This window comes from Sus scrofa, chromosome 4 (assembly GCF_000003025.6).
Source record: "Sus scrofa isolate TJ Tabasco breed Duroc chromosome 4, Sscrofa11.1, whole genome shotgun sequence".
In the NCBI taxonomy this organism is placed as follows: domain Eukaryota; kingdom Metazoa; phylum Chordata; class Mammalia; order Artiodactyla; family Suidae; genus Sus; species Sus scrofa.
In genome coordinates, this window is record NC_010446.5 from 77,610,408 (window position 1) to 77,637,663 (window position 27,256).

The 27,256-nt window shown below is 42.9% G+C and overlaps 1 protein-coding gene across 10 annotated transcripts in view; it reads left to right on the forward strand.

The window, feature by feature from the left end:
* The window catches only part of RB1CC1 (RB1 inducible coiled-coil 1), a 56,348-nt gene that overhangs the window by 17,204 nt on the left and 11,888 nt on the right, over window positions 1-27,256 (forward strand). For 7 of the 10 annotated variants that reach the window (XR_002343332.1, XR_002343334.1, XR_002343333.1 and 4 more), the window contains exons 2-16: window positions 884-998; window positions 2,157-2,276; window positions 3,690-3,816; window positions 3,986-4,156; window positions 5,717-5,919; window positions 7,887-8,313; window positions 11,113-11,283; window positions 13,786-13,970; window positions 14,131-14,317; window positions 14,402-14,483; window positions 14,586-14,647; window positions 16,321-16,424; window positions 16,858-16,984; window positions 17,071-18,977; window positions 25,116-25,281. Coding sequence is in view for 6 of the 10 variants with exons in the window: in XM_021089370.1 (XP_020945029.1) it covers window positions 2,206-2,276; window positions 3,690-3,816; window positions 3,986-4,156; window positions 5,717-5,919; window positions 7,887-8,313; window positions 11,113-11,283; window positions 13,786-13,970; window positions 14,131-14,317; window positions 14,402-14,483; window positions 14,586-14,647; window positions 16,321-16,424; window positions 16,858-16,984; window positions 17,071-18,977; window positions 25,116-25,281 (3,990 nt within the window). In the remaining 4 variants the exon portion in view is untranslated. Of the gene's footprint in view, window positions 1-877; window positions 999-2,156; window positions 2,277-3,689; window positions 3,817-3,985; window positions 4,157-5,716; window positions 5,920-7,886; window positions 8,314-11,112; window positions 11,284-13,785; window positions 13,971-14,130; window positions 14,318-14,401; window positions 14,484-14,585; window positions 14,648-16,320; window positions 16,425-16,857; window positions 16,985-17,070; window positions 18,978-25,115; window positions 25,282-27,256 lie in introns of those variants that run through there. The other 3 variants (XM_021089371.1, XM_021089373.1, XM_021089374.1) reach the window with 2 other exon arrangements.

Below are 27,256 nucleotides of genomic sequence, written 5' to 3' on the forward strand. Positions count from 1 at the left end.
AGTGATTTGGGTGGGGCTGGGCGTGCTGCTTGGGAGGGTGAGCGAGGTGAGACCCCACGCCCTGGAACCCATGACTTCTCACTTGGGGTGCCCCTGTGGTGCGGGTACTGTGCTGTCTGATGCCGGGGAAGAGATGACTGCGGTCTGAATCGTGGAAAACAGCGCAGGTACTAGTCTCCATTTGTGGTGTGGCTGGGCTGGGCTTCAGGCCTCCTTGTCTGGGGCTCAGAAGGAGTGATCTGCTTCCAGCCCCCAGGTTGTCAAGAACCAGCTCCTTGCAGGTTGTTGGACTGAGACCCTCAGCGACGTGCTGCCCGTTGGCCAGAGGCCAGAGGCCAGCTTCAGTTTCTTGCCACGGGGTCTCCATGAGGCAGCTTACTCCGTGGCTCTGCAGGGGAGCCGGCTTTCCATCACCTCTGCGGGGTTTCAGGGTTTCAGAGCCCGTCACAGTCTCTGCCCACTCAACTGGGTCAGGGTTCCACTGGAGTGGAGGTGCCTGGAGGCTGCAGGCAGACAGGCTGGCATAGAGGCTCTGTGCCACTGGTGCCGTTTTATTCCTGTTTTACCGAAGGAGAAACTAAAACAGTTAAGCACCTTGCTGCACATCCTATGTAAGTAGTGGGGTTCTTAGATTTTAAGGGCTGAAAAATGGCTCCAGGCTTTGGCAGTGTTGGGGAGTCTTTGGGGACTTCGGGTTGACTTGTAATGGAGTGACACTGGTCACTGTCCAGTGCTTGATGTTCAGCGAAGGTGCAAGGAGGAAGGGGGACTGAGCAGAGGTGACTCTCAGAAGGTGACCATACAAGGCAGAAAACACTAACCATTTTTGTTGTCACGTTGAATTATTTCTCTCCGTGATAATCCAGAAATCTTTCTTTTCCAGTTCACTGAGTTTAACCAGTAATGCCGTTTGGTTGCCAATATCAAGCAAAGCAAACAAAAGCCAGTTTTCATCTGCTTTTTAAGAAAAGTGGTAGTCCTTTTCTCAGTGCCTGACCGTAAGTCACAGTTGCTCCCTTTATAACAGTCTTTGATCTAGTGATTTAAAATAGTGGTTTGGAAACATTCATTTTAGAACTTTATTTGCCTTTTCCTTCTCTCATAATACCACTCTAAGCTCATATGGAAAGAGGAAAGATAACTACTAGTTTCTGGAGACTTACTTATTGCTAACCTTCATTACTTAAATTAATCTTGGGGATTTTTACTTCCAGTTAAAAATAAAATGCTAGCTCTTGAAATCTGTCCCTTTATTTATAGATGAGGAAGCTTTATTTGATATATGGGATTTTGACTTGGACAGCTAGTTACTGGCAGAGTTGTTTTAAATGTCCTGGATTTCAGGCCTGGGCACTTTCCCCTGGGCCACCAGGTGGTGACCTGTGAGGGCCGTGGGCGACTGTGACTGAGTGAGGAGGTGAAGCTCAGGTTAAGAGGCGTCTGGGGACGCTCTTTTCCTCCTCTTGCCAAGTAGCAGCTCTTGTTTGTGCTAAGTAAGCTTAGCCTGAAGACGAAAAGGAACATGTGGGGAGGAACTTTTGGAGTTAGATGTTTGACCAAATTTTTTATTTTAATTATTCTTAATGTAGGGTGGTACATGAGAACAGTGTGAAATATACACCTAACTGTTCTGACTGCTGGGCTCTTTTTTTCTCAAAACATTTTATTTTTTAAAAGATAGAAGTTATACTTTTCACTAATCTCATTACTGTTTATTATTATTATTATTATTAGTTTTTGCTTCTTAGGGCCGCACCCGTGGCATATGGAAGTTCCTGGGCTAGGGGCTGAATTGGAGCTACAGCTGCTGGCTTACACCACAGCCACAGCAATGCTGGATCCGAGCCACGTCTACGACCAGTAGCACGGCTCATGGCAATGCCAGATCCTTAACCCACTGAGCAGGGCCAGGGATCAAACCTGTGTCCTCATGGAGACTAGTTGGGTTCATTACTGCTGAGCCACAGCTGTAACTCTTTCTTTATTATTATTTTTTAAGCAGCCAGTTTATTGACTTGTCCAGTTAACCATCTTAGACATCCACACTTATTTTGTTTTTTTGTGTTTATTGGTATACCTCTGCTCTGTCTTATGTGAGCATACTTTTATTTGTACTTGGGTTGTAATTGACCACCTCTCTTACCTGTTTCTTTCAGTGACCATATCCGAGTGTGAGGCGCAGGCTCACAGAATCAGGGAATCATCATGAAGTTGTATGTGTTTCTGGTTAACACTGGGACCACCCTGACATTTGACACTGAACTTACAGTGCAAACGTGAGCACATTTCATTGTTCCTCGTCAGTTTTGCATTTTGTACATACAAAAAGTTAGAGAATGATTTGATTTTGAGAAAACTATTCCTTTGTTAAATAGGGATAGCAACATGGCAAGTCTTAAATCTCTTATCCCTAGCATATTATGTATTCAGTTGTCATCTCCTCTGAAATGTTAACTTTAAATTCGTTAAAGTTGTGCTTTGTTCTGTTTGTGTGAATGTATTATTCACTGTAAACAAACTGATTTCAAACCAAGGCAGTTGAATAGAAGTAAGTTTCCATAGTTGATTGCTATTCTAAGTGTCACAGAACACTGCTGAGGGTATTGTTGCTAGCTGTATAAACCAGTATGTACCAGTCCTGTGTCTTTTCATCATTGTTTTTATTTTTTGTATGAATAAAGTCAATATTGTTTGTTTTGTTTGTTAATGATAAAATAAAACTTGGAAATAACCTTATTTTTTTAAATGGAATTATGATATTATTTTTTTTAAAGTTGTAGTTTTTATAGAACGTGATTTGATCTATAAAGGAAATGATCTTTTGAAAGATTAGGAAAAGGAAGCAATTTTCATCTGGTGTAGACTTAATGTGTTTTGTGTCATGTGATGTGGAGAGTTTAACACATCCCATGTTCTGAGGATACTAATTTGAACATACTCCTTTGCTACATTACGTCAAGATCACAGAAATAAAAGTCTCTACTGCCTGCATTTCATAGACTCACTTTCAGCTATTTTTTTTCTCTTTTGGGTGCCCCATGGAAAATGCAGTTCCTAGGCCAGGGACAAGATCCCAGCCGCAGTTGTGACCTATGCTGGATTCTTAACCAACTATGCTGGGCTGGGGATCAAACCGATGATCCCATCATGCTAGCGGGAACTCCTAGACTAACTTTTATTTATTTATTTATTTTTGGTCTTTTTGCTATTTCTTTGGGCCACTCCCGCGGCATATGGATGTTCCCAGGCTAGGGGTTGAATCGGAGCTGTAGCCACCGGCCTACGCCAGAGCCACAGCAACGTGGGATCCGAGCCACATCTGCAGCCTACACCACAGCCCACGGCAACGCCGGATCGTTAACCCACTGAGCAAGGGCAGGGACTGAACCTGCAACCTCATGGTTCCTAGTCGTATTCGTTAACCACTGCGCCACAACGGGAACTCCTAGACTAACTTTTAGATGGAGGCACATGGGTGATTTACTGACCTTTCAGTCATTTAAGATTGGCTGGTTACTTACGGAATCCAGCTGCAGACATGGGAAGCTTGTATTTTTCCTAGTTTTGGGGGAAGTTTTTAGAGTGAAATCGATTTATCTGTCAGGTATTTTTACATAGTGCCACTTTGCAAATGTTTGTCACTGGGCAGAAGTGACTAGCTGACTTTCTGCCCCCCTCTTTCCTCTAAGTGTGGCGGACCTCAAGCATGCCATCCATAGCAAGTACAAGATTGCGGCCCAGCACCAGGTGCTCGTGGTCAACGGAGGGGAGTGCATGGCTGCCGATCGGAGGGTGTGCACCTACAGCGCTGGGACGGTAGGTGGCGGCTGCTCCCTCCCGCACCTGTCCCAGTGGCACGGCCCCAGGATTGGGAGCTGCGGGTCACGAGGAAGGTGTATGACCTATATATTGAGGGCAGGGGGCATGCTCAGTATTTATAACATTTTACTTCTTTTTTTTTTTTTTTGGATTTTTACTTCTATAGGATACAAATCCAATTTTTCTTTTTAACAAAGAAATGATCTTATCTGAACGTCTACCTGCTATTCCTAAAACTACCTTTTCAACAGAAAATGACATGGAAATAAAAGTTGAAGAGTCCCTTATGATGCCTGCAGTTTTTCACACTGTCGCTTCAAGGACACAACTTGCAGTGGTAATTGTAGTATTTATACCTGGTACAGCTGAAAATTTAAAATTGGTATATTTAACAGAATAATGTCTCTCATTCAAATACTTGGTAGTATTTTTGTGGACTTTTAGCTTACTAGGCATCAGTGAATGATCCAAAAAAATGGGTTGCTTTTAAAAGCATTCAAAATAGTCTAAATTATAGAAGAAGCACACCAAAAATATGAAAAATAACAAACTTTTTGAAAAAATACTTTGTGATTACTATGTCTGGTTTTTAAATTTCAGGTGCATTTTTATAAACAATGACAAGACCTTAGAGGGAACAGCTATCTTAACATGATTTGTTTATCCTCTTTCTGAGATGGTGGCGTGCAGACAGTAAGGTGGCTGTGTTAGGGCAGACAGACGAGGAAGAGAGAGCCCAAACTTAAATTGTGATTCTCTCTCTCAGGTCCACATTTAGGTCTGGGAGGAGAACCCAGTTTCTTCCTAATACATAAACCTCTTGTATTACTGCCTTTGTTTGTTGACCTCAGTGAACAGCAGCTGCTATGGGATCTCAGTTCCCAGACCAAGGATTGAACTGGCCCTCATTGGTGAAAGCAGCCAAGTCTTAACCACCGGACCATCAGGGAACTCCCTTTTTAGTTCGTTTTGTTTTTTGTTTGATTTACTGTAATATTGGCTGTAAGCCACCAGTAGTAGGACCCATTGTGCTTTTAGACATGAGAAAATGTTATCTTAGAATCAACTAAATAAAAGTATTCATCTTTCATACAAATACATGAATTAATAAAATAATAAAATGTTGATAAAGTATTAGTATTTGCTCTTTTATGGAAATCTCTTAGCAGTTCGTTTTAATATAGTAATGCGTTTGTGAAACTATCCCATTTTTTGTGTAGGATACAACATAAAAAGAGAATGACTTCATCTTCCTGGGATGTAGTTAATAAACATTAAAGAGTCCAGAAATGTTTTTTAGAAGGCAAAATTATTTTTAAAATGATAAATTCTGTAAACCGAATTTATATAATAGAGTCCTTTTAGATTTATTTTCTGATAATTGGCATACAAATAAACTAATAAAACTAATAAAGATGTCTTACACAGTTGCATGCAATTTAAAAATAATAGTTTTGATTTAATTGAAAAATATAGATATAACATGCTAATTGAAAATGTAATATTAAATATAACAATCACAAGATAACCAGATAGGATATATAATTGTCAAGTGGTTAGAGTAAGAAAAGAATGGCGAGTTCCTATTGTGGCTCAGTGGGTTATAAACCTAACTAGTATCCATGAGGATACAGATTCGATCCTTGGCCCCACTCAGTGGGTTAAGGATGTGGTATTGCCAGGAGCTTTGGTGTGTAGGTCGCAGGCATGGCTCCAATCTGGTATTGCTGTGGCTGTGGCGTAGGCCAGTAACTGCAGGTCCTATCTGACCACTAGCCTGGGAACTTCCGTATGGCCCTAAAAAGAAAAAAAAAAAAAAAGGAAGAAAGAATAAATAAAACTTAATCAAAAGATTTAAAGATCAAGTGGATGAAATGTTTCTTCTTTCCCAATATAGGAAATGTATGAAGTTGCCAAGAAACTTTGCTCTTTCTGTGAAGGTCTGGTCCATGATGAACATCTTCAACATCAAGGCTGGGCTGCAATCATGGCCAATCTGGAGGATTGCTCAAATTCATACCAAAAGCTGCTTTTCAAATTTGAAAGTATTTATTCAAATTATCTGCAGTCTGTAGAAGACATCAAGTTGAAACTTACTCAGTATGTTTGCCATTAAAATGGATAAGAAGTTCGTTTAAAAATAACCTTTGCAGTTTTTCATTAGTTTTAGTAATGGTAATTTTGTTTCTATTAGGAACTGTATTTATAGTAATTGAGGTTCTTGTTCTTAAGACATTTGTGATGACTTTTATGAACTGTAAAATTTAAAAATCAGGGCCCTTTTTTATCCTCCACATACTTTATGGATCTACCACATTTTTTTTTCTTGTGTTTTCTTTATGTAAAAGGCTCAAAATACTTTTGAAATCATTTCGAAACTCAGGAATCTTTGTCTCTTTCTTGTCTTTCTTTTACAATAAAGTAAAGCAAAGTGCAGAAATAATGATTTCATGGAAAAGTTTTCAAACATGAGGCAGCTAAGGAAAACTTTACTTTTCATTTTAAATATTGCCACATGATGTAGGCTTGTGCTCTAGTTCTCAATGAGATGTTTTTCTGGCTCTTTGCATGTAAGCACATCTGATACCTATTGGTTCTTTTCTAAAAGGGCTATCTATAGTGAATGTAATTCTGCATGAGTATATATGTATGCTTTCAATGTTTTGTGTTCATTTTTTGGGTTCTTTTTAAGTTTATTTTTATTTAACCTGGATTGCATGTTCTTTTTTTCTTTTTTATTTTTTTTAAAGTTTCTCTATTTTGTGGTATGAATACTGAGAACATTTTGGCCATAGGCTGACAATGGGACACCTCTTTGGAAGGAAGGGAATGCTTTATTAAGACTGGAGAGAGCTTTTGAAAGTTTTTTTTGTTTTTTTTTTTTGTCTTTTTGCTATTTCTTGGGCCGCTCCTGCGGCATATGGAGGTTCCCAGGCTAGGGGTATAATCGGAGCTGTAGCCTCCGTCCTACGCCAGAGCCACAGCAACGCTGGATCCGAGCCGCATCTGCAATTTACACCACAGCTCACGGCAACGCCGGATCGTTAACCCACTGAGCAAGCACAGGGACCGAACCCGAAACCTCATGGTTCCTAGTCAGATTCGTTAACCCCTGCGCCACGACGGGAACTCCTGAACCTTTTCGAGTTACTATTTTTGAGGGAGAGTTCTTCCAGATTTATTTATTTATTTTGGGGGGTGGGCTGCACTCAACAGCACATGGAAGTTCCCTGGCCTGGGATTGAACCTTCACCATAGCAGTGGCTCGAGCCACAGCTGTGACAATGCTGGATTCTTAGCCCACTAGGCCACCAGGGAATTCCTCAGATGTTAATTTAAGGTAGGGGCCTGAATCATTTTACATATGTTTTTCACAGACGTGAAGTCAAGATTTCATCTTTTCCCCATGTTTTTTGATAGCGTCTGTCTTATTTTCAGGGTGTGATGAATGCAAGAGTTATCTCTTTAATTTTTAATAAAAACATTAGTTTTGGAGTTCCCACTGTGGTGCAGTGGGATTGATGGTGCCTCTGGAGCGCTGGGACAAAGGTTCGATCCGTGGCCCTGCAGAGTGGGTTAAGGATCAGGTGTTGCCACAGCTGTGGAGTGGGTCATGATTGTGGCTCAGATCTGGTCCCTGTCCCGAGGACTCCCTCTGCTGAGGGGCAGCACAAAAGGGGCAGCGGGGCGGGGAGGGGGAATGTTATTTTTATCCTCTGCTTTCAGCACATCAAAAATACTTGATTAGCTTAAAGATAAATGTTAAACTTTAAGGGACTGCCATGGTAAATCTTTTTTACAAATTCCAATTTTTTATATCATTAGGGTTTACTAAAAACCATGTGCCTACTTGTTTAGGATAAACCTGCTACCTTTACTTTTGAGGGTGCTATGGTGTGTGAACGATATCCTTTTCTCTGTCTCCTAAGTCTTTTTTAAAGAATACCTCGTAGACCTCTTTAGATGCATGTACTATAGCAGAGGCATGAGGTTCATGTTTATGCTAATAAAATCTTTCTTTCAGAATGTCAGTCTCTTTTGTACTGACAGATCTTTTGTATTTTAAGTTTAGGAACTGCAGTTTCAGTGATGGCCAAGATTCCGCTGTTGGAGTGCCTGACCAGACACAGCTATAGAGAGTGTTTGGGAAGATTGGATTCCCTGCCTGAACACGAAGGCTCAGAAGAGGCGGAGACGAAGACTTCTGCTGACCTGGTGCTGTCTCCTGAGATGCCTGCAACACCGATCAAACCCTTGTCAACCTCGTGTCTGAAGGCAGCGGAACATGTAGCCCCAGAAGCCACGGATGCTGAAAGTGGAAAAGAAATTAGGGAGTCTGGTCAAAATACTGCCCAGCTGGACGAAACTTCAGTAGATGCTAAAGACGGCGATCTGCCTTTTTTCAATGTTTCTCTGTTAGACTGGATCAATGTTCAGGACAGGCCTAATGATGTGGAATCCTTGGTCAGGAAATGCTTTGATTCCATGAGCAGGGTAAGGAACAGTAATGGGATTTTTCTTGTCATTTTAACCACTTGAAATTATATTACCTGTACTTGGTATTTTCATAGAGTAAGGGGAGAAAGGACATGTCATAGTAGAAGTAATGAGCCTTGGGGTTCCTGCTGTGGCTCGGCAGGTTAAGAACCCAACTAGTATCCATGAGGACGCAGGTTCTGTTCCATGGCCTCACTCAGTGGGTTAAGGATCTGGCATTACTGCAAGCTGCCATAGACTGCAGATGCAGCTCGGATCTGGTGTGGTTGTGGCTGTGGTGTAGGCTGGCAGTTGCAGCTCTGATTCTCCCCCTGGCCTGGGAACCTCCATATGCTGCAGACACGGCCCTAAAAAGACCAAAAGAAAGAATGAGCCTTGGTGTTAAACTTTATAACCATGTGTGTGACCTTGGACAAATCAAATTATTTAACTTGTAACCTTGTTTATGAAGTGACAGCAAATTTGGGAAGATTATTGGAGGTAATATAGGTAAAATTGCTATTCAGTGCCAAGCCTGAAGTGTCTGCTCCAATGGGGGTGGTTTTGTTGGCAGTGGTACTTTGAATTTTTTCCCCTGACCTTGTGGTATTCCTTGAACTTTTTAATATCTCCTATCCTTTAATTTGTTCCTGTAGTTAGACTCTATCCTCTGTTAGGCAAAACTCAAACAGTCTTGCTGGTTTTCGTTTTTGTGCCTTGGGTACTGAGTATTCTCTAAATAAAAGGAAATAGGTGAAAAGTATTTGACTAACTCTGACCTGCCCTATTACTTACATTAACTTGTTAATGCTTCATATGATCATATTTACAGATGCTATAGAACTTTCAAGCTTTTTGGGAAAAAATATTAATGATACTACTTCGTTTTTTAACAGTTAAATTTTTACACTGAGAAAGGTGTGTATTTGGTGAAATACACAAGTCTTGAGTGGTTAATTCACAGAGTAACCAACTTGCAACGAAAGATACATTGGACTTTCTATCTCCCAGGAAACCCTCATTCGCGTTTTTCTAATGGGCACCCCTCAGAGGGAACTGCTTTCTGGTGTTTAAAAGAAAAATTTTAGATACTGCATCCACCTGAGATTTTTTTTTCTTTTTTTTTTTTTTTTTTGCTTTTTGGGGCTGCACTTGGGGCATATTTAAGTTCCCAGGCTAGGGATGGAATCAGAGCTACAGCTGCCAGATGTACACCACAGCCACAGCAATGCAGGATCCCAGCCGTGTCTGCACCCTACCCACAGCTCATGGCAACACCGGATCCTTAACTCACCAAACAAGGCCAGGGATTGAACCTGCATCCTCATGGATATTGGTCTGGTTCATTACTGCTGAGCCACTATGGGAACTCCCTAAACTATTGACATTTTAGTAGGCTAAAAAGTCCATCTATGATTGTGGGCAATCAGCCACCTGACGGTGTCCTTTTTTATAATTCCCGTGAGTCAGAGAAACAGAGCTTCTAGACCATGAGAACCTCCTTTTGAAAGCTTGCAGTTGGCTTTGTGTTTGCATGGTTCCTAAATGAAATCTAGCAAAGCACTAAGTTTTATTTACTTTATATGACAAGAGAAAGAAAACCATGGTCCTCTTCTGGCTTAATAATGAAAAGTTACGGTAATTTATATCCACAGAATTGAGTGACTCTCACAGTGTTCTGACTTGCTTGTCTGGGTAGCTCTAGTCTACTTTCGGTGGATTAGAACATACAGAAACACTATGATCAGAAGCCATGCTTGGGGTTGGTTTTTTCCTGCCTTAAGTCAGTGCCGTGCTTTATATGTAGTTGTAATTTTGCCCAGGTTGAAAATTTGACTCTATTTTAGTTGTCTTTTTTAGCCTTTCATCACCCTGATAATTTTCAACTAGTAAGTACTTTGGAAATATGTGCCCATTGTACTTACCACAAAAATGAGAAAATGTTCACATATGCACTTGTCTTAGTTATCGTGCGAAGCAAGTACTGCCTGTGTTAAGTAATGTCTGAGTTAACTTTTTTTATGATGTTAGCAATGCAGTTTCTTTTCTTACATATATATATATTTCTTGAGTTCTGTAATTCTTTTTAAAAAATTTTTATTATAGTTGATTTATAATGTTGTACCAATTTCTCCTGTACAGCCAAGTGACCCAGTCATACATGTACATGCATTCTTTTTCTCATATTATCTTCTATCATGTTCTATCCCAAGAGATTGGATATAGTTCCCTGTGCTATAGAGCAGGACCTCATTGCTTATCCATTCTAAATGTAATAGTTTGCATCTACTAATCCCAAATTCTCTGTCCATCCCATTCCCTCCTCTCTCCTCCTTGGCAACCACAAGTCTGTTCTCCATGTCTGTGAGTCTGTTTCTGTTTCATAGATAGGTTCATCTATGCCATATTTTGGATTCCAGATATAAGTGATAATATGGTATTTTTCTCTTTTTGACTTAATTCACTTAGTATGAGAATCTCTAGTTGCATCCATGTTGTTGCAAATGGCCTTTTGTTTTTTTATCGCTGAGTAGTATTCCATTGTGTATATGTACCACCTCTTCTTAATCCGTTCATCCTAAATGGGTGGACATTTAGGTTGTTTCCATGTCTTGGCTATTGTGCCTGGTGCTACAGTGAACATACAGTTGCATTTATCTTTTTCAATGAAAGTTTTGTCCAGATACATGTCCAGGAGTGGGTTTGTTCTATATTTTCAACTATTACTGCTTTTCTTTGAAGCTGTGTATCAAAATACGGTGAAGTATATTTTTAAACTGTTTGCTGGAAATTTTGTTCATATCCGTTTCCTTTCAGCTTGATCCACGGATTATTCGACCCTTTATAGCAGAATGTCGTCAAACTATCGCCAATCTCGATAATCAGAACATGAAAGCCATCAAAGGGCTGGAAGACCGGCTGTACGCCCTGGACCAGATGATCGCCAGCTGTGGGCGACTCGTCAACGAACAGAAAGAGCTCGCTCAGGTGCTTATTGCCAACTCCCTGGGCAGAGGAATTTGCAGTTCTTCTAGACAAGCTTACATGCAGTATCAGCTTTCTGTGCACTTGTGTTTTCACTTCCTTCATGAGTATTCTTAGTGCAGAGCCCCAGATTCCAGGTAACAAAGAAGCAGGCCTGTGGTTCAGGTTCAGGTTTGAGAAAATAAAGGGAGCTGAGGTTGCTGTGGATGACAGCTGGAAGGTGGACTGAGAGCTGTGACAGCAGGGGAGGGCATGTGTAGGCCGACAGCCAGGTTGGGGAGGGCCTGAGTCCCTCCTGTGCCGCCTCGGGGAAGAAAATAAATAGATCTTAAAGAATTTACTAGTACTCGGGTTCTTAGGTCTGATTTAAATGCTGTGCTCCAAGAACTCTGTCATCAAAGTAGATGTCTAACCAGAAGGTTATCAGTGGTGTGGAGAGCTGGTCTCCCCTTGTGGTGACTGCAGTTCAGCCTCCTTCACTGTCTGGTACTCTGAGAACAGCCTGTAAGTCAAAGAGAGGACTTTGACAATCTTGGCACTAACACACGCTTTTCTGGCTTAATTTTCCCTGCCAGTATTTTTTCCTCTATTTGTGTTCTTTCATTAGAACATCTGAATAATCATCTTGGTAGGCACAGATGTCTTAGGTCCCTTGCGTGGCTGAGGAGATGCAGTATGCTGTCGGGAGGGCAGTGTGTGTCACCTCGCCATGTGCTTTCTAAACGTTTAAAATGTGTGTAGCGCTTTTATAGATAACTAATTGAATTCGTCTTGTAATTACCAGATTCTCTTTTTCTCTCTCTTGGTTTTGGAACCAGCCACCTTATGGTGAACTGTATTTCTCTCTCTTGTATTTGTGCTGAATGGAGCCCCAGAGCCGTGAGAGTGGGGGTCCTTGTTTAATTCCTGGTCTGTAGCAAATGGTCAACATTTCATCATTATAATTTTGTAATAGTTTTTTTCTTCTTATTGGTTTAATAGAAACCCATTATCAGATTAAGAAAGTTACATTCTGTTTCTAATCCTGGACCATCCTTATTCTTGGAATAAGTTCAACATGGTCATAATAGAATGTATTAAGTGTATTTCTTTAAAGTAATATGTGTCCTTGGTGTATTGAAGTCTAGTCTACATTAAAATATCCTTTAGTATTTCCTTTTAATGACAAATTCAGTTTTTGTTGCTTAAAAAAATCTCTTTAAGTCACCAGTGTTTCTGAAGGATATTTTCTCTTGATAGCGAATTCTAGGCTGTTAGTGATTTATTTGTAGCACTTTGCCTTCAGTTGGACTGTCTGGCAAAGTGTGGCTTTCTTTGTATTTCTCCTGCATTTGGCTTGAACTACATGAATTGTGGATTGATTCTCTATTTTTCTTGAACTCAGTAAAAAGTATTGAAAACTTATTAAGACTTTATCAAAGGAGATTAAAGCAGTAAGTTTTCTTTTTAAGAGAGTAAATTATAGAAAAAGCATAGCCATGGTTAAGCATGCAGCACATTGGAAGAAAATTAAGATATGAAATTACTTTTTAAATTTCAGATATTGAACCATTTTAGTACATATTTTCGTGACATTTAGAAAACCAGGAAACAGGAAGGGGGGAAGAGAACTACCAGAAAGTGAGAAGACACACGTGCTGTTCTTTGCCAGTCCCGAGGTTGAGTACCCACAGCAATCGTTATCCACAGTAGCAAGTGTGACAGTGAGATGGATGTGCGACCCTGAAACTCGTGTAACATTTAATTGTGTAGTAAGTCGAGGAGGGAGACCTGTAAATACAATATCATACTTAGCAAGATGTCTCATCATGATGTCTTGGAACTTTTTTTGTGTGATTGCTGTTGGGTTTGGCATGTCTGTCTGAATTAATCTATAGCCTAAACACAATCCCTACCCAACACAAAGATGCACAGTGTACCTATGAAAATAAATAAGGATAGCTAAGAACCAAGTCTTCATTATTTTTCCTATGAAATAATCACATGTACTCTGAGTCATCGTTCTGAGGAGATGAGCACAGACCAGTGGGGCAGAGTACAGTAGCCCAGAAACACTGGCGAGAGGAAGGGCTTTTTGATGAATCGTGCAAGGCCAGGTGATGTATTGAGTACCACTGGTTAGATGAAACCTATTGTTACTGTTCCTGGCCTTCACCAGGACCCCCTGTGTGTTCAGTCATGCTCTGCCTGACGGGTTTAGGAGCTGAGAGAGGAGAAGCACCTGCTGCTTCTGATTTGCCTGCTGTGTCCTTAGATACATTTGCTTTAACTTGCTGGGTCTCTTTTTTTTCTCCTTCCTCTGAAAGTGAAACGGAATTAGATGAGCATAAGTGTCTTAAAAACTCTCTTTTGCTGTGCACACATCTACTACATTGAGGAAAGTAGGAGATTTTAAAATCTTATTTGAAAGTAGAACAGTTCATGTCTAACATAAAGATTTTCCTCTTAGATGAGCGTGTGTTTTTTCATGAAAGTTAATATCCATTAAAATATTTTCTCTCAAAGGGATTTTTAGCTAACCAGATGAGAGCTGAAAACTTGAAGGATGCATCTGTATTACCTGATTTGTGCCTGAGTCATGCAAATCAGTTGATGATTATGTTGCAAAATCATAGAAAACTGTTGGATATTAAACAGAAGTGTACCACTGCCAAACAAGAACTAGCAAATAACCTTCATGTCAGACTGAAGTAAGTGATTCGTGTGTCCAGTTTGGGGCCTTGAGAGCTGATGTGTTTACTTCTTCCCAAGTGATGGAGTAATGTTATCACTGCTGAAAGATGTCATTGATTGGGTAACATGGGGTTGCATGGTTTGGATGGAGTTTGTGCTCTTGGTTTCATTCTGTAGGTGGTGTTGCTTTGTGATGCTTCACGCTGATCAGGACGGGGAGAAGTTGCAGGCTTTGCTCCGCCTGGTTATGGAGCTCTTGGAAAGAGTCAGGATTGTTGAGGCTCTGAGTACAGTCCCTCAGATGTACTGCCTCGCTGTTGTGGAGGTGGTCAGGAGGAAAATGTTCATTCAACACTACAGGGAGGTGAGCAGCTTGTGGGCTGTTGGAATTGTGTCTGAGCCTCCTCGGCCTGGTGTGTGATATTAACGTAAGCTCTCCTCTCCTTAGTGGGCTGGTGCTTTAGTCAGAGACGGGAAGCGATTATATGAGGCCGAAAAGTCAAAAAGGGAATCCTTTGGGAAATTATTTAGTAAGTATTCTTTGTTTAAGAAAGATGCTATTTTTATTTCATAGATATGAATGTAGCACGTATGGATTGTAAAATAACTGTATTGTTAATTTCTTTACACAGGGAAGTCTTTTTTGAGAAATCGTCTCTTTAGGGGCTTGGACTCCTGGCCCCCGTCCTTTTGTGTATGTATTTATTTCCTAACCTGACTAAATCCTGTATGTGCTCAAACCTTTATTTTACAAGTAGAGACATTTATCAGAAACAGGTTTTTTTTTTTTTTTTTGGTCAACATAAAAATGTATTTGGCTATAAAAGCCTTCACTTGATTTTTAATTGGAGTTTTGGCTCAGGAGTCTTTAACTACATGGGGTCGGGAGGTTAGTTCCCACTGTTGAGATGGGTGGGAATCGCCCACCGCCCCCACTAGAGTGTAGACAGGTGAGAGCAGCTGACACCAACCACGGTGGTCTGGGGACCACTGGGTTTTTTGCATAAGAAAAATGATTCTGTGGGCAGAGAAATGCTGGAAATGCTTTGTCTTCTCCTCAGGCACACTGCTAAACTGTTGAATGTGTTTGTGTACTGTATGGTTCCTTAGGGCTTTAAATGTATGTATTTTTGTGTGTCTGCAAATGAGTGTTATAATCAGCAGAAGTCCCCACATTCCTTCATCTCGGAACCCTGCTGAATGATGAGGGTCTCAGCAGCACTAAATCTGCATCAGTTATGATTGAGAAAGTTGGACATATCTGTAGAGGTGCATTTCTTGGCAACATTATAGAGAAACGGAAGATGCTTTTTTTTAAGAAGCTAAAATTGACCATGACCCCCCCCCCCGCCTTTTTTGGGTCTTTTTAGGGCTGCGCCCGTGGCACATAGAAATTCGCAGGCTAGGGGGCGAATCGGAGCTGTAGCCTCCAGCCTATACCACAGCTACAGCAACGCCAGATCTGAGCCACGTCTGAGACCTATACCACAGCTGATGGCACTGCCGGATCCTTAAGAGAGGCCAGGGATTGAACCTGTGTTCTCATGGATGCTAGTCAGATTCATTTCCACTGAGCCACGATGGGAACTCCTCATGACTAAGACTTTGTATTTTGGAAAATGTAATGAAAAGAAGAAGTGAAGGGCACAGAAGGAAGTTTTGTATAAGAAAAAGTGATTTTTTGGAGTTCCCTTCGTGGCACAGTGGTTAACGAATCCGACTAGGAACCATGAGGTTGCGGGTTCGATCCCTGGCCTTGCTCAGTGGGTTAAGAATCCGGCGTTGCTGTGAGCTGTGGTGTAGGTTGCAGACGGGGCTCTGATCCCGCATTGCTGTGGCTCTGGCATAGGCCGGTGGCTATAGCTCCAATTAGACCCCTAGCCTGGGAACCTTCATATGCCATGGGAGCGGCCCTAGAAAAGGCAAAAAGACAAAAGAAAAAGTGATTTTACTACATGAAAACAACACAGCACTCTAGCAGGTGATGGGGACAGATACAAGACTAGGGTAGTCTTACCACCATATGCTGCCATGAGTGGAAATTTGGAAAAAGCCTGCGTAATAGTGAGACATATGGGTTCCTTCAGCGATGGTGGGAAGGGCAGAATTCCCATCTGAAGATGCTAGGAGCAGAGAAGCAGTTGATCACCAGCAGTATAGACGTCCAGGTTATTTCAGACTGACGGAAGTGGTGTGTGTGTCCTGGGGTCCTCACCAAGTAGCCCTTCATTTTTATTTTATTTTATTCTGTTTCTTAAGTGTGAGTAGATCATTTGAAGCATTTTGTTTGTTATATTAAATTCGGTTATAATTATCCATTTATAAACTTGTTCTGTATATTTTTTGATAAATTTTTTTTTCATATAGACACAGAAGCCTAGAAAGTTTGACTGTGAACTTCCAGATATTTCATTAAAAGATTTACAGTTTCTGCAATCATTTTGTCCTTCTGAAGTTCAGCCGTTTCTCAGGTAGGTGTCAGTGGTATTTTTAACTGGAGTTACTGCCTTGTGATGAGTTCCTTGTTCTGGAGCTGTGGGGAGTCTCACAGTCCTTGTGGGGTAGGAGATGCCACAGTAGGGAAGTGTTTTATGGTAGACTGGCCCTTCTGGGGCTGCTTTTGGAATTTTCTGGGGGGTACAGAAATGATCATAAAATGAAGATAAGGAAATTAATGCCTGACATGAAATTCATTTTTTCTAGTGGTGATCTGACATTGCATATGCTGTGGGAGACTTCTGGTTTGTCTCTGTAGTGATATAACTTAGTCTTAAGCTATTCCTGCTCTCAGTTGAAGGGAGATGATAATGCCGTAGTTACTTTTGAGATGGATGAAAATATTTGGTGGTAGTTCTCCATTTTTCATTGAGAAGTCAGCAGTCTAATTGGATTGCACTGTTTCAGGGTGCCCTTACTTTGTGACTTTGAACCTCTGCACCAGCACGCACTTGCTCTGCATAACTTGGTGAAGGCAGCACAAAGTTTGGATGAGATGTCGCAGACCATTACAGATCTACTGAGTGAACAAAAGGCAAATCGAGTTCTTAGAGGTGGGTCGCCCTTAGTGTAAACGCCCATGTCCCTGCAGGTTGGTAAGCCTGTCCCTTTCTTTTCCAGGCGTCCGTGAGTCAGACGACCCCCCAGTCGGCCTCCTCGCCCCGGGTAGAAAGTGCGACAGGAATGACAACTACTACCTCACCCAGAACTCCTCCGCCACTCGATGTTCAGGACCCCTTATGTCCTGCAGTCTGTCCCTTAGAAGAGCTGTCCCCAGATAGCATCGATGCACATACATTTGATTTTGAAACCATCCCCCACCCAAACATAGAGCAAACTCTTCACCAAGCTTCATTAGACTTGGATTCCTTAGCAGAGAGTCCCGAATCGGATTTTATGTCTGCTGTGAATGAGTTTGTAATAGAAGAAAATCTATCATCTCCCAATCCTATCAGTGATCCTCAAAGTCCAGAAATGATGGTGGAGTCTCTTTACTCATCAGTCATCAATGCGATAGACAGCAGGCGGATGCAGGATACAAATACGTGTGGTCAGGAGGACGCGGGCGGCCGGGCGTCTCTCAGCGTCCAGCTGGAGAAGTGCCGAGTCACTGCCCACGACTCGCACCTCAGTATACAAACCATCAAGGAGGACCTTTGCCACTTCCGCACATTTGTACAGAAAGAACAGGGTGATTTCTCAAATTCGTTAAAGTGTACAGCAGTTGAAATAAGAAACATTATTGAAAAGGTAAAACATTCTTTGGAAATAACACTAAATGAAAACCATCAAAGAGAGCTACAGTCTTTAAAAAGTGACTATGAAGGCAGACTTGCTGCCCTGGTAAAGGAGAGTGAAGAAAGTGAAAACAGAATCACACAGCTGAAAGGAGACTTAGCATGCCTTGAGGAGGTTTTACAAAATAAAGATAACGAATTCGCTTTGGTTAAACACGAGAAAGAAGTGGTGGTCGGCCTGCAGAATGAGAAGGATCAGAAGCTGCTGGCGATGGAAGGGCTCCTGCGCACGCAGCATGGTGAGATCGAGGGGCTGAAGCAGTCCCGGGAGATGGCGCTGGAGGACTTAGAGAGGCTGCGCGAGGAGCATGAGGCCAGGATGCAGCTGCTGAGGGCGGAGCTCCAGCGCTCGGAGCAGAGCCACCTGAAGGAGCTGGAGGACACGCTGCAGGCCAGGCACACTCAGGAGCTGGAGAGGTCCCTGGCCGACCACAGGGTGTGCCTTGAGAAGCTGGAGAAGGAGAACCAGCAGAGACTGGAGCAGGTGCAAAACTCTCATGCTGCAGTCATCCAGGAGAGAGAACAGCAGCTTCAGGAGTTAAAACTCAAGGTTTCTGATTTGTCGGACATGAGGTGTAAGTTAGAGGTTGAGCTTGCCTTGAAGGAAGCAGAAACTGACGAAATAAAACTATTGCTGGAGGAAAGCAGAGCCCAACAGAAGGAGACCCTGAAATCTCTCCTTGAACAAGAGACAGAATACTTGAGATCAGAGATAAGTAAACTAAACCAGAAGATTCAAGATCATAATGAACATTATCAGGTGGGCTTGGCAGAGCTGAGAACTTTGATGACAATTGAAAAGGATGAGTGCATTTCAGAGTTAATCACTAGGCACGAAGGGGAATCTACTATGCTGAGAGCAGAATTGAGCAAAGTGACGTCATTGCATCACCATGCATTGGAAATAGAAAAAAGCCTGAGAGAAGAGTTAGCTGAACTGCAGAGGAAGTTGGACTCAGAACTGAGTGCTCTTGAAAAACAAAAAGATGAGAAAATCATCCAACAAGAGGAGAAGTACGAAGCTATCATCCAGAAGCTTGAGAAAGACAAAGAGGAGTTTGTCATTCGACAGGAACAGGATAGAGAACTGCTAATTCAGAAGCTTAATTGCGAAAAGGCAAAAGCAGCAGACATTGAGGCTGCCCTGAAAGAATTTAACTTGGAAAGAGAAGCTGTTGAGAAAGAGTTATTAGAAAGAGTTAAACATCTTGAGAGTCAAATAGCAGAAAGGTAAGAATTAACTTCAGTTTGTAATCATAAAAGTAAAATCTTGGTGATTCTGATTTTCATTGTGCGCATAATCATAGTACTTTCATTTACTCATTTACCGCAGGTAAATATAACGAGAGTTTATGAAATAAAAACTCTTTAAAATAGAGTTTCTTACAAACATTAAAAAAAAAAATAGGCTGTGTAACTCTATTAGGATGACTTTTTAAAATGGATTAGTATCTTGGATCTCCAAAGAAATAATTTTTGCAAATTTCACATGTTTTCAGGATCTTCTTTCTCCTTTTAGTTTATTTGTAATTTTCCCCCCTAAATTCTTCGTTTGAAAATTACTTATTTTCATCTTTGAAAATCATGTGTGTATGTATAAAAGAACGCTTTCCCCCGAGCAGCAGTTAGTAAAGGCTCAATTCTAGAATGGAGCTAGCTAGCTCCTTCCTGGATGTTGTTTTCTTGATACTACAATTCCAGTTATTTGCTCTGTGATTCAAAAGATAATGTTAAAGTTCCAGGTTTTATGCAGTGCTGAGGTTTTTGCGTTTCTGTTATTGTTACTGTCTGATGTTACTGCCTTGATCAGAGAAAACGGTCTTCAGTATTTCTACTCATTAAAATTTATTGAGAGGTTTTGTGGCCTAATAAACAACTTCTAGAACATTATCTATTGGTTCCATCATTAATTCTTACAAGGGACTGTGCTCATAGGGATACGCATTATGAGTTTAACCTAAGCGGGTTCCTGTCCCTTTAACAGTCTCCTGGGACTGTGTGTAGTGCTCATAGACGGAGGCACACTTGAACCTTGCTCTGTTTCCTGGAGGGATTGGAGGCTCTTAGAGGAGTTAAGCCCCAGGCCAGGTTCACGGAACGTGGGGGATCCCTGCTTCGGTCAAGGGAGGCCCTGCTGAAGACCAGGAGAGCACTGAGTGCCGCGGCCACACCCTCCAGAGCTGATGGCTTGGTGGCGCCTGGGAGGCCCGCAGCGCAGCACCGGGGTTCTGGTCTCCACAGGAAGCTGCCTGAGTCGGCCTCTGGGAAACCTGGCTGCTCTCCTGCTTCCCAGACCTCAGGCACATGCTCTCCACTGGCAGAGCCGAAGGTATAAAGGGGCTTCTGGGAACAAGTACCCATGGGAGTCCTGCAGAGGCTGAGCAGGGGCAAGACAGTGGCCCACCGGACACACCCCCTTCCAGAACATCCTGCTCGCGTCCCCCTTACCTGGGAGATGCTCCCCCTCCGTCACTGTTCAGACGCCCCAAGAACTTCCTGATGCCCGGCACCTCCTGCACAGACTCAGCCTCCTGAGGCACTGTCACTTAGATGCTGACAGCGGAGGTTAACTACCTTTATCCAAGCGTGTTACATGCTAGGGCCCTGGGAGAGGGGTGACCACCTTGGTCGCTTTCTGTACCCAGCCTCTTGGCTCTGTCGGTCTTCACAGCTCCCTTCTCTTACCCGCTCCACGTTTTACCTTGGGAAATAGATTAGCTGACTTTTGCTTCTTAACCTGAAGAAACTGCCCTTCTTGGTCCTTCCTCTAGTAGATTTTGTGGCTAGACACATGGTTCCAGGAGATACCTCTGGGAACGTTCCTGTGCCTTCTCTGTGTGGGCACACCTGTCCCCCGAGTCTGACCTCTAGGAACGCTCCTGTGCCCTCTCTGTGTAGGCACACCTGTCCCCCGAGTCCGTATGAGCAGCAGCCCCCCCCCCAATGGGGGGGGGTCAGTGGCAGGAGGGACCCTAGTAGCACGTGGTAGTTAAGGCCTCCACTTCGGTGTCCAGTCATCATGGCCTCAGTGACGTCCATGCCCTGGGACTGGCTGAGTGGCATGGATGTGCCTCATGACCTGCATTGGCTCCTCCCTCCGCTGTGCTGTCCTGCAGGCACCACTGCAGAGCCTTGGGGTGGAGTAGTCCCAGCACCCACCCCCGGCAGTGCAGAGGGACCCAGTAAATCCTTCAGTGTGCGAGGCTTTAGCTGCTTCTTAATCAGCAGTAACAAATTCTGTCACCTGTTCAGACAGAATGCTCATCATTTTTGAGAAAATGTCTGAGTGAGTCTGATGGTCATTTTCAAGGAGAAATAGTTCATCATGAAAGAAGTAGTTCCTTCTGCTCCCGTGGCCGCAGCCCCTGGGCAGGTGCTTTTCCACGGGGCAGACAGAATCTGTGGTGGCAGAAGTGGCACTTCTTATATTCTCACACAGAGGATTAAAAGATCCTGCTCAGTGGTCAAGGCTCAATAATACTAATGATTTCATTGCATCAGGGATGTTTCAGAATAAGCCTGCCTTCACTTTGAGGACCTTGAGGTAAAGGATACCATGATCGCTGCTGTCTTTAGTTAAGATGTCAGCAGCTTTATCATCTGTGTGGATGTCAACAAGATGTAAAAGAGGACCCTTTCTGATCCTTCAGGTTTGGGGGTGCGGGGGGACTGCAGGTCACACTGTAGAGGTTGGCTGGCAGAGTTTCTATAAAGGGCCTCGTTGTGAATATCCCAGTCTTTGTGGGTAAATGTCTGTCCAGGCTGTTCAGCTGTACTGTTGAATCAAGAGAGATACGATAGAAATGAACGGGTGTGGCTGTGTTCCAGTGAAACTTCGCAGGTTCCAGGCCACTGTCTACCTGTGATCTAGGGTGTCTGGACACCTAATTTATGTGTAATGTTGGCATTACATCCAGGCTTTAGGCAGTCACCCTAGAAAACTGCTAAGAGCTGGTATTGAACCTAGAATCTCGGGTCCTTACAGCTGCACAGATAATTTTGGCCAGATTGTTCCTGTTGTAACTCTTATTGGATCCATCGCTAAACATATTTCCTGTGATTCTGCCAAAATAAATGAATTACAAATTTTCTTTGGTTAGATTTTTTAGCCCCTCTGGGATCTGGGGATTTGCGAGTAGCACTGGGTTTGGAAGGATGAACTGCTGGGAGAGGTGTTGAAATCATGTTGAGAAGGGAACCTCAGGCACAGTGATGCTCATTTCTTCAAGTCAGGGGTGGGGGCGTCACGCAGCTGACGTGTCCAGGCTCTCACTGCCCTGGCACTGAGGTGGTCACGGCCGCCCGCCAGGTTGGAGAGGATCAGAGAGTCAGATCCAGATTTGTCTTTATGGTATATTCCCCTGTATCTGTCTGGATTGACCTTAGAAAACAACCTCTTTTAATATTCCAAGATGAAGGAGTTTAAACTAGATTTAGAGCTTGACGAAGTTTGGGAGGGCTGCTACTGAAGGTCTGGGATTGGTAGGGTCACAGCCACCTTAGGTACAGAGCTGGTGGCTGTCATGAGACTTTGTGACACTTGTCTACAAGACCCTGATGTAGGAGTTTGCTTGGAAACCCCTGGTGAACCTTATGTTGCGCTCGGGTCTGGCCATGCTGCCTCTGGCAATGAAGGATCTGCAGCGGTCTTTCATGCAGCCAACTTGCGTGGGCAGACTTGCAGCCAGAGCTTATTGGGAAGGGGGTTCTGGATCGTGTAGTTCTGGCTTCAGAGGGAACACTGGAAAGGAGCAAGGAGGAGACCTGAAAGGAAACGATGCTGACATGGCGACAGCTCATCTCCCAGCTGCCCCACATGGCTGCCTGACCACGTGGCAGGAGCAGCATTGAGAGGCCGCCTGGCCGGGATGTGAAGAAGAGTGTGAGTTCTGCCTTTCATGTCACAGCGCCCCTGGAGTAGCCAGGAGAGGCCAGCGGTGCCCAGCAGAACCGGCAGAGGCTGGGAACAGATCACAGAAGAGACAGCAGCCAGTGCCTGAAAAGCCATCAGTCTTTCTGGGGTTAAGAAAATGCAGGATTAAAATTGCATACCTTTCTTTGCCCCATGTCACTGGGAAAATTAGGGTGGTAGTAATATTTTGAGGGTTTAAGAAAGGAGCTTTCTCATACGCATGTTCAAGGGACATGAAAGCCAGGCACCAGTGTGTGGTTTTCACGTGTCTGGAGCTCCACCACCTACACTGTTCACGATCGTGTGTCCAGGAGGAGTTGACGTGGGTCTCTGTCAGGACGGGAGCATTTGGGTTTTGTTGTTTTATTTTTTCTTCTTTGGCCGCCTTGCGGCATATAGAGTTCCCAGGCCAGGAAACAGATCTGAGATGCAGTTGCGACCTAAGCCACGGCTGTGGCAATGTCAGATCCTTGACCCACTCTGCTGGGCCGGCAGCCGAACCTGTGTCCCAACCCTCCAGAGACATTGCCGATTCTGTTGTACCACAGTGGGAACGCCTCAGTTTCATGATTGTAAATCTCTTATTCTGTAAGCTCAGAAGAGTCTTAAAACCCACCATAAACTAATTGTTTACGAGGCCTAAATCTAATGTAGTCATTGATCAGGGAGAGGCTGAGCATCAGGACAGTCTCGTTTGTATTCAGCACTGGTTTCCTAGTTGCTAGGAATGTTGATTATAATAGGTTTTCTAGCACACAATAATTTATTAACACGGGGACCAGAGATGCTTTACTTCAAGGTCTGTGCTATGGTATGATGTCCCCAACTGACAAGTCTCTCTCGCTTCCTTGAGTTTTCATTTCAAGACCTTTTTAAGGTTTTTAATTAATCTCTGCAAAGATAGGGTTTTGTAAGTTTCTTTTTGGGATGAGGGCAGCCTTGATTGATAATTTTCTTAGATTTCCATGCCAGCATTGCTAGATCAAAAACATTTTTAACTAAACTGTGATACTGTAACCTTGTTTTATTCCTTCCACCCATCTCACACACACACACACCCTCCCTACCTCCCTGTTCCCCAGAGAAAGCTGGCCAGTGATGCTGTTTTAAAACAATGCCGGTGTCAATGTTCTTTCCCCTGAATGTGAAATAAAGCCAAACCAAAACACATGGTTGATGGTTATCTGGAACGTTTTCTAACGGGAGCCTCAGACAGTATGGCATGGTACCACTTTGGATCAGACTAATGATACAGTGCCTTGATAGCACAGGGATAGGTTCCTGAGCCTCCCCCAAGTACCAGAGTCACTTATCTAAGTGCTGTGGTGTTTGCGTATAACCTGCCTTCCATACACTTTAAATCATCTCCAGATCCCTTGTGATGGCTGCCCTGAAACTGCAGGGGTGGGATGGCCCCTGGAGGCCTGTCACCTATGTGCAGCCGGCAGGCATGAGCCGGACAGCACAGAAGAGAAACTCAGTGAAAGCCTCGTGCTGGGCTGCCTTCATCCGCAACATCTTTTTGGCCTGTGAGTCCCTGTCTCCCTGCTGGCTCCTCGGTGACCTGGGACAGCGCATCTGTCCTTTCTGCCCTGCGTGTCCCCTTCTCTGGGCCTGAAGGAGAAACTTTGGGAGATGTTGAGGTGTCATTTTAAAATTGATTAATTGTACATCGAAGGCCATCAGGTGACATAGTTGCTAAACTAGTTTAGGAATATTTGCACTACAGCCTTTTATCTGTGGCTTAGAACATGCATTTTAGATTAACACCTTTGATGAGATTATCTACTTCTTGCACAACAGGCTCTTAGATGTAAAGGATTATTTGGTTGAAATAGGTAAGATTAGAGTTAAAATAATTGTCAAACTGTGCTTGTGCTTTCTCCTTTCCCTCATCTGCTCCTCTGGTCTCTTGTCAGCAGTCCCTGAGAAACTGGCCAGTTCCGAGAGAAGTGAATAGAAATTCAGGAATATGAATATTTAAGTTCCGCTTTAGTTATGTGTTATTTATTCATTAGCTAAAAGTGAAGTCCATTTTAACACTTGTTTTCTGCAGGCCTGTTTATTTACCTTTTAGTCCTGTCCGTTGTAGTTAAAGAAAAAGCAGAACTAAAATTTGAAGCTGAGTTCTTGAGAAATATATTGCTTTTTATATTGAAAACATTACCTTTTGCTGGTAGAAGCTGATTATCCTGAATTTATCCTATAGAATCACTCAGCCGTCCTGGTGTCAGGGAGTATATAATCTGTAAGAAGCTTTTCCCCTTTTCTTATTTCTCTCTTGTTGGTAGATAAAAAAGAGAGTTCACATAGAAACATCTTTAAAACTATTAGCTACTATTAGATTTAGGGAAGAAATTTAGCCCATCTGATGTCATCGAATTATGACAGTTGGTATACTTGTGATTACATCTGTAATTTTCAAAAAAAATTTATAATGTATTTAATTTTTAAAGTCATGCCATTGAATCTGCCAGAGAAGATTCTTCAAGCCTAGTTGCTGAACTTCAAGAAAAGCTCCAGGAAGAAAAAGCTAAGTTTCTAGAACAGCTAGAAGAGCAAGAGAAGAGGAAGAATGAAGAAATGCAGAATGTTCGAACATCTTTGATTGCTGAGCAACAGGTACATGGAACCCCTGCCCTTATTTCGTTTGTTTTAGGTAGGAAGAAGATGGACATACATTAGCAAATAACACTTCTTTGTGTAGCTGAGGTTTCTGCTATCGTAAATGTGATTTTTCTACATTGATCCTGATGATTTTCATTAAATGTCTTCATAATAAAAGCTTTTTTTGGTTTGCTTTTTAGGGCCACACCCGAGGCATATGGAGGTTCCCAGGCTCGAGGTCTAATTGGAGGTACAGCCGCCAGCCCACACTAGAGCCACAGCAACACTGGATCCTCAACCCACTGAACAAAGCTAGGGATCAAACCTACAACTTCATGGTTCCTAGTCGGTTTTCGTTTCATCTGTGCCACAATGGGAACTCCAGCATTTTCTTTTTAATAGTCATTCTGCTTCAACATGAAGTCATACTAGATTTAGAAATCAGGAAATGTGAGTTCTGTTTCTGGTCTCCTAGCTACTATGTGATCTCATAAACATCATTTACCTCTTCTCGACTCAGATTAGTTTCTTGCAAATGAAAAAGTGTTTATGCTACTATAAGGTGATACTTGAATTTTTTCTCTAAGCTCTAAAATGTTATCCTAAACTGCATGCTAGTAAATCTCATCCATGTGATGAATGTTATTGAACTTCAGTGCAGAAGCAAAGTGGTTAGCAGGTGCCAGAGCACTGAGGACAGGACCCCGTTAGGGAGCATTACGTCAGCTCAGGTACTTGGTGACAGGGAAGAGGAAATAAAGAGCTCCCCCGGACTGCTGCATAATCAAGGGCATCCACAGGGGAGGAGCATGGGGGCAGCAGGGCCGGGCAGGGTTGACACTGACGTCCTTCTTTATCCTGAGGAATACGTTTCTGAGATTGGTGGACTTCTTACAATTGACCTTGTGTGATTGGATTTTCCTGCTTTCAAATGTCTTTTTAGCATTAAAATGTCAACCAAAGAACAGTAAGAAAATACAGATGTGTAGTTCAAAACCCTTACTTAGGAGTTTAAATTTTAAGGCCCAAAGAAAGAAAAGCCTGAAAAGGGGGAATGAGAAAGAATAACCAGAAAAAGGAAGAGTATGCCTCCTGGAAACCAGGGAAATTGACTGCTCAGGGGTGAGGAGGAGCCACCGGTTTAAGGCAGGAGGTAGGGGAAGAGGCCGCTCTCAGCGTCTCAGTCTCTGCGGTCTGACTTGGTGGCCATTCTTTCTGTGATTCACTGCACAAGATGGGCTTTCTCGCCCTTCGTGGCCGCCTTTCTCCCTGGGAGCCTCTGAGCCCATGTACAGCTTTCAAAATGATGTCGGGGGTGAAGTCGCTGACGGAAACCAGACTGTGGAGCTGGCAGCCGACTCATTCAGATTCAGTGCTTTGCATGTGTGTGGATAAGAGGAGAGGTGACTCCTGAGGGACCTTCCAGATTAAGGAGCGTATGGATGTGACAGGCTAGTTACTTGGGTTGATTTGTAACTAACTGGTTTTATAAGGGTGCCTTGGGCCTCACTGGCTCTCACCCCAACTAGCCTTGTTTCTAACGTGTATTATAAGTTGTGTTAACTTCCCTGAAAATCCACTTCATGTTGCAGAAACAGCACAGATTATGAAAACAAGGTAACTAATACACTACTTTAAATATTTGTTAATTTTCTACACATAGGTACTATAGAGAAATGGCTTGATTGAAGGACATATTATAAATGTTCTGTTTGGGGGATCTTCCTGTCTGCTTTCTGGCTATAATGAACTCACTAATTTTGGTCTAAGAATGCCACATTCTTGTTAAATCTCCCCATTTCCAGCATTATTGGCATTATTCATTGATGGGAGATCTTTGACTCTTGATTTTGGGAACTGGCTCATGGGGTCTCTGCAGGCAGTTGGGTGTATGGGCTTCACAGTGAGAAAGAGTCCCCAAGGATGAGCAGTAGAGGAGTGCCCAGTGGGATAAGCCCGCAGGTGTCCTGATGTGAAGCAGGCCGGGCCA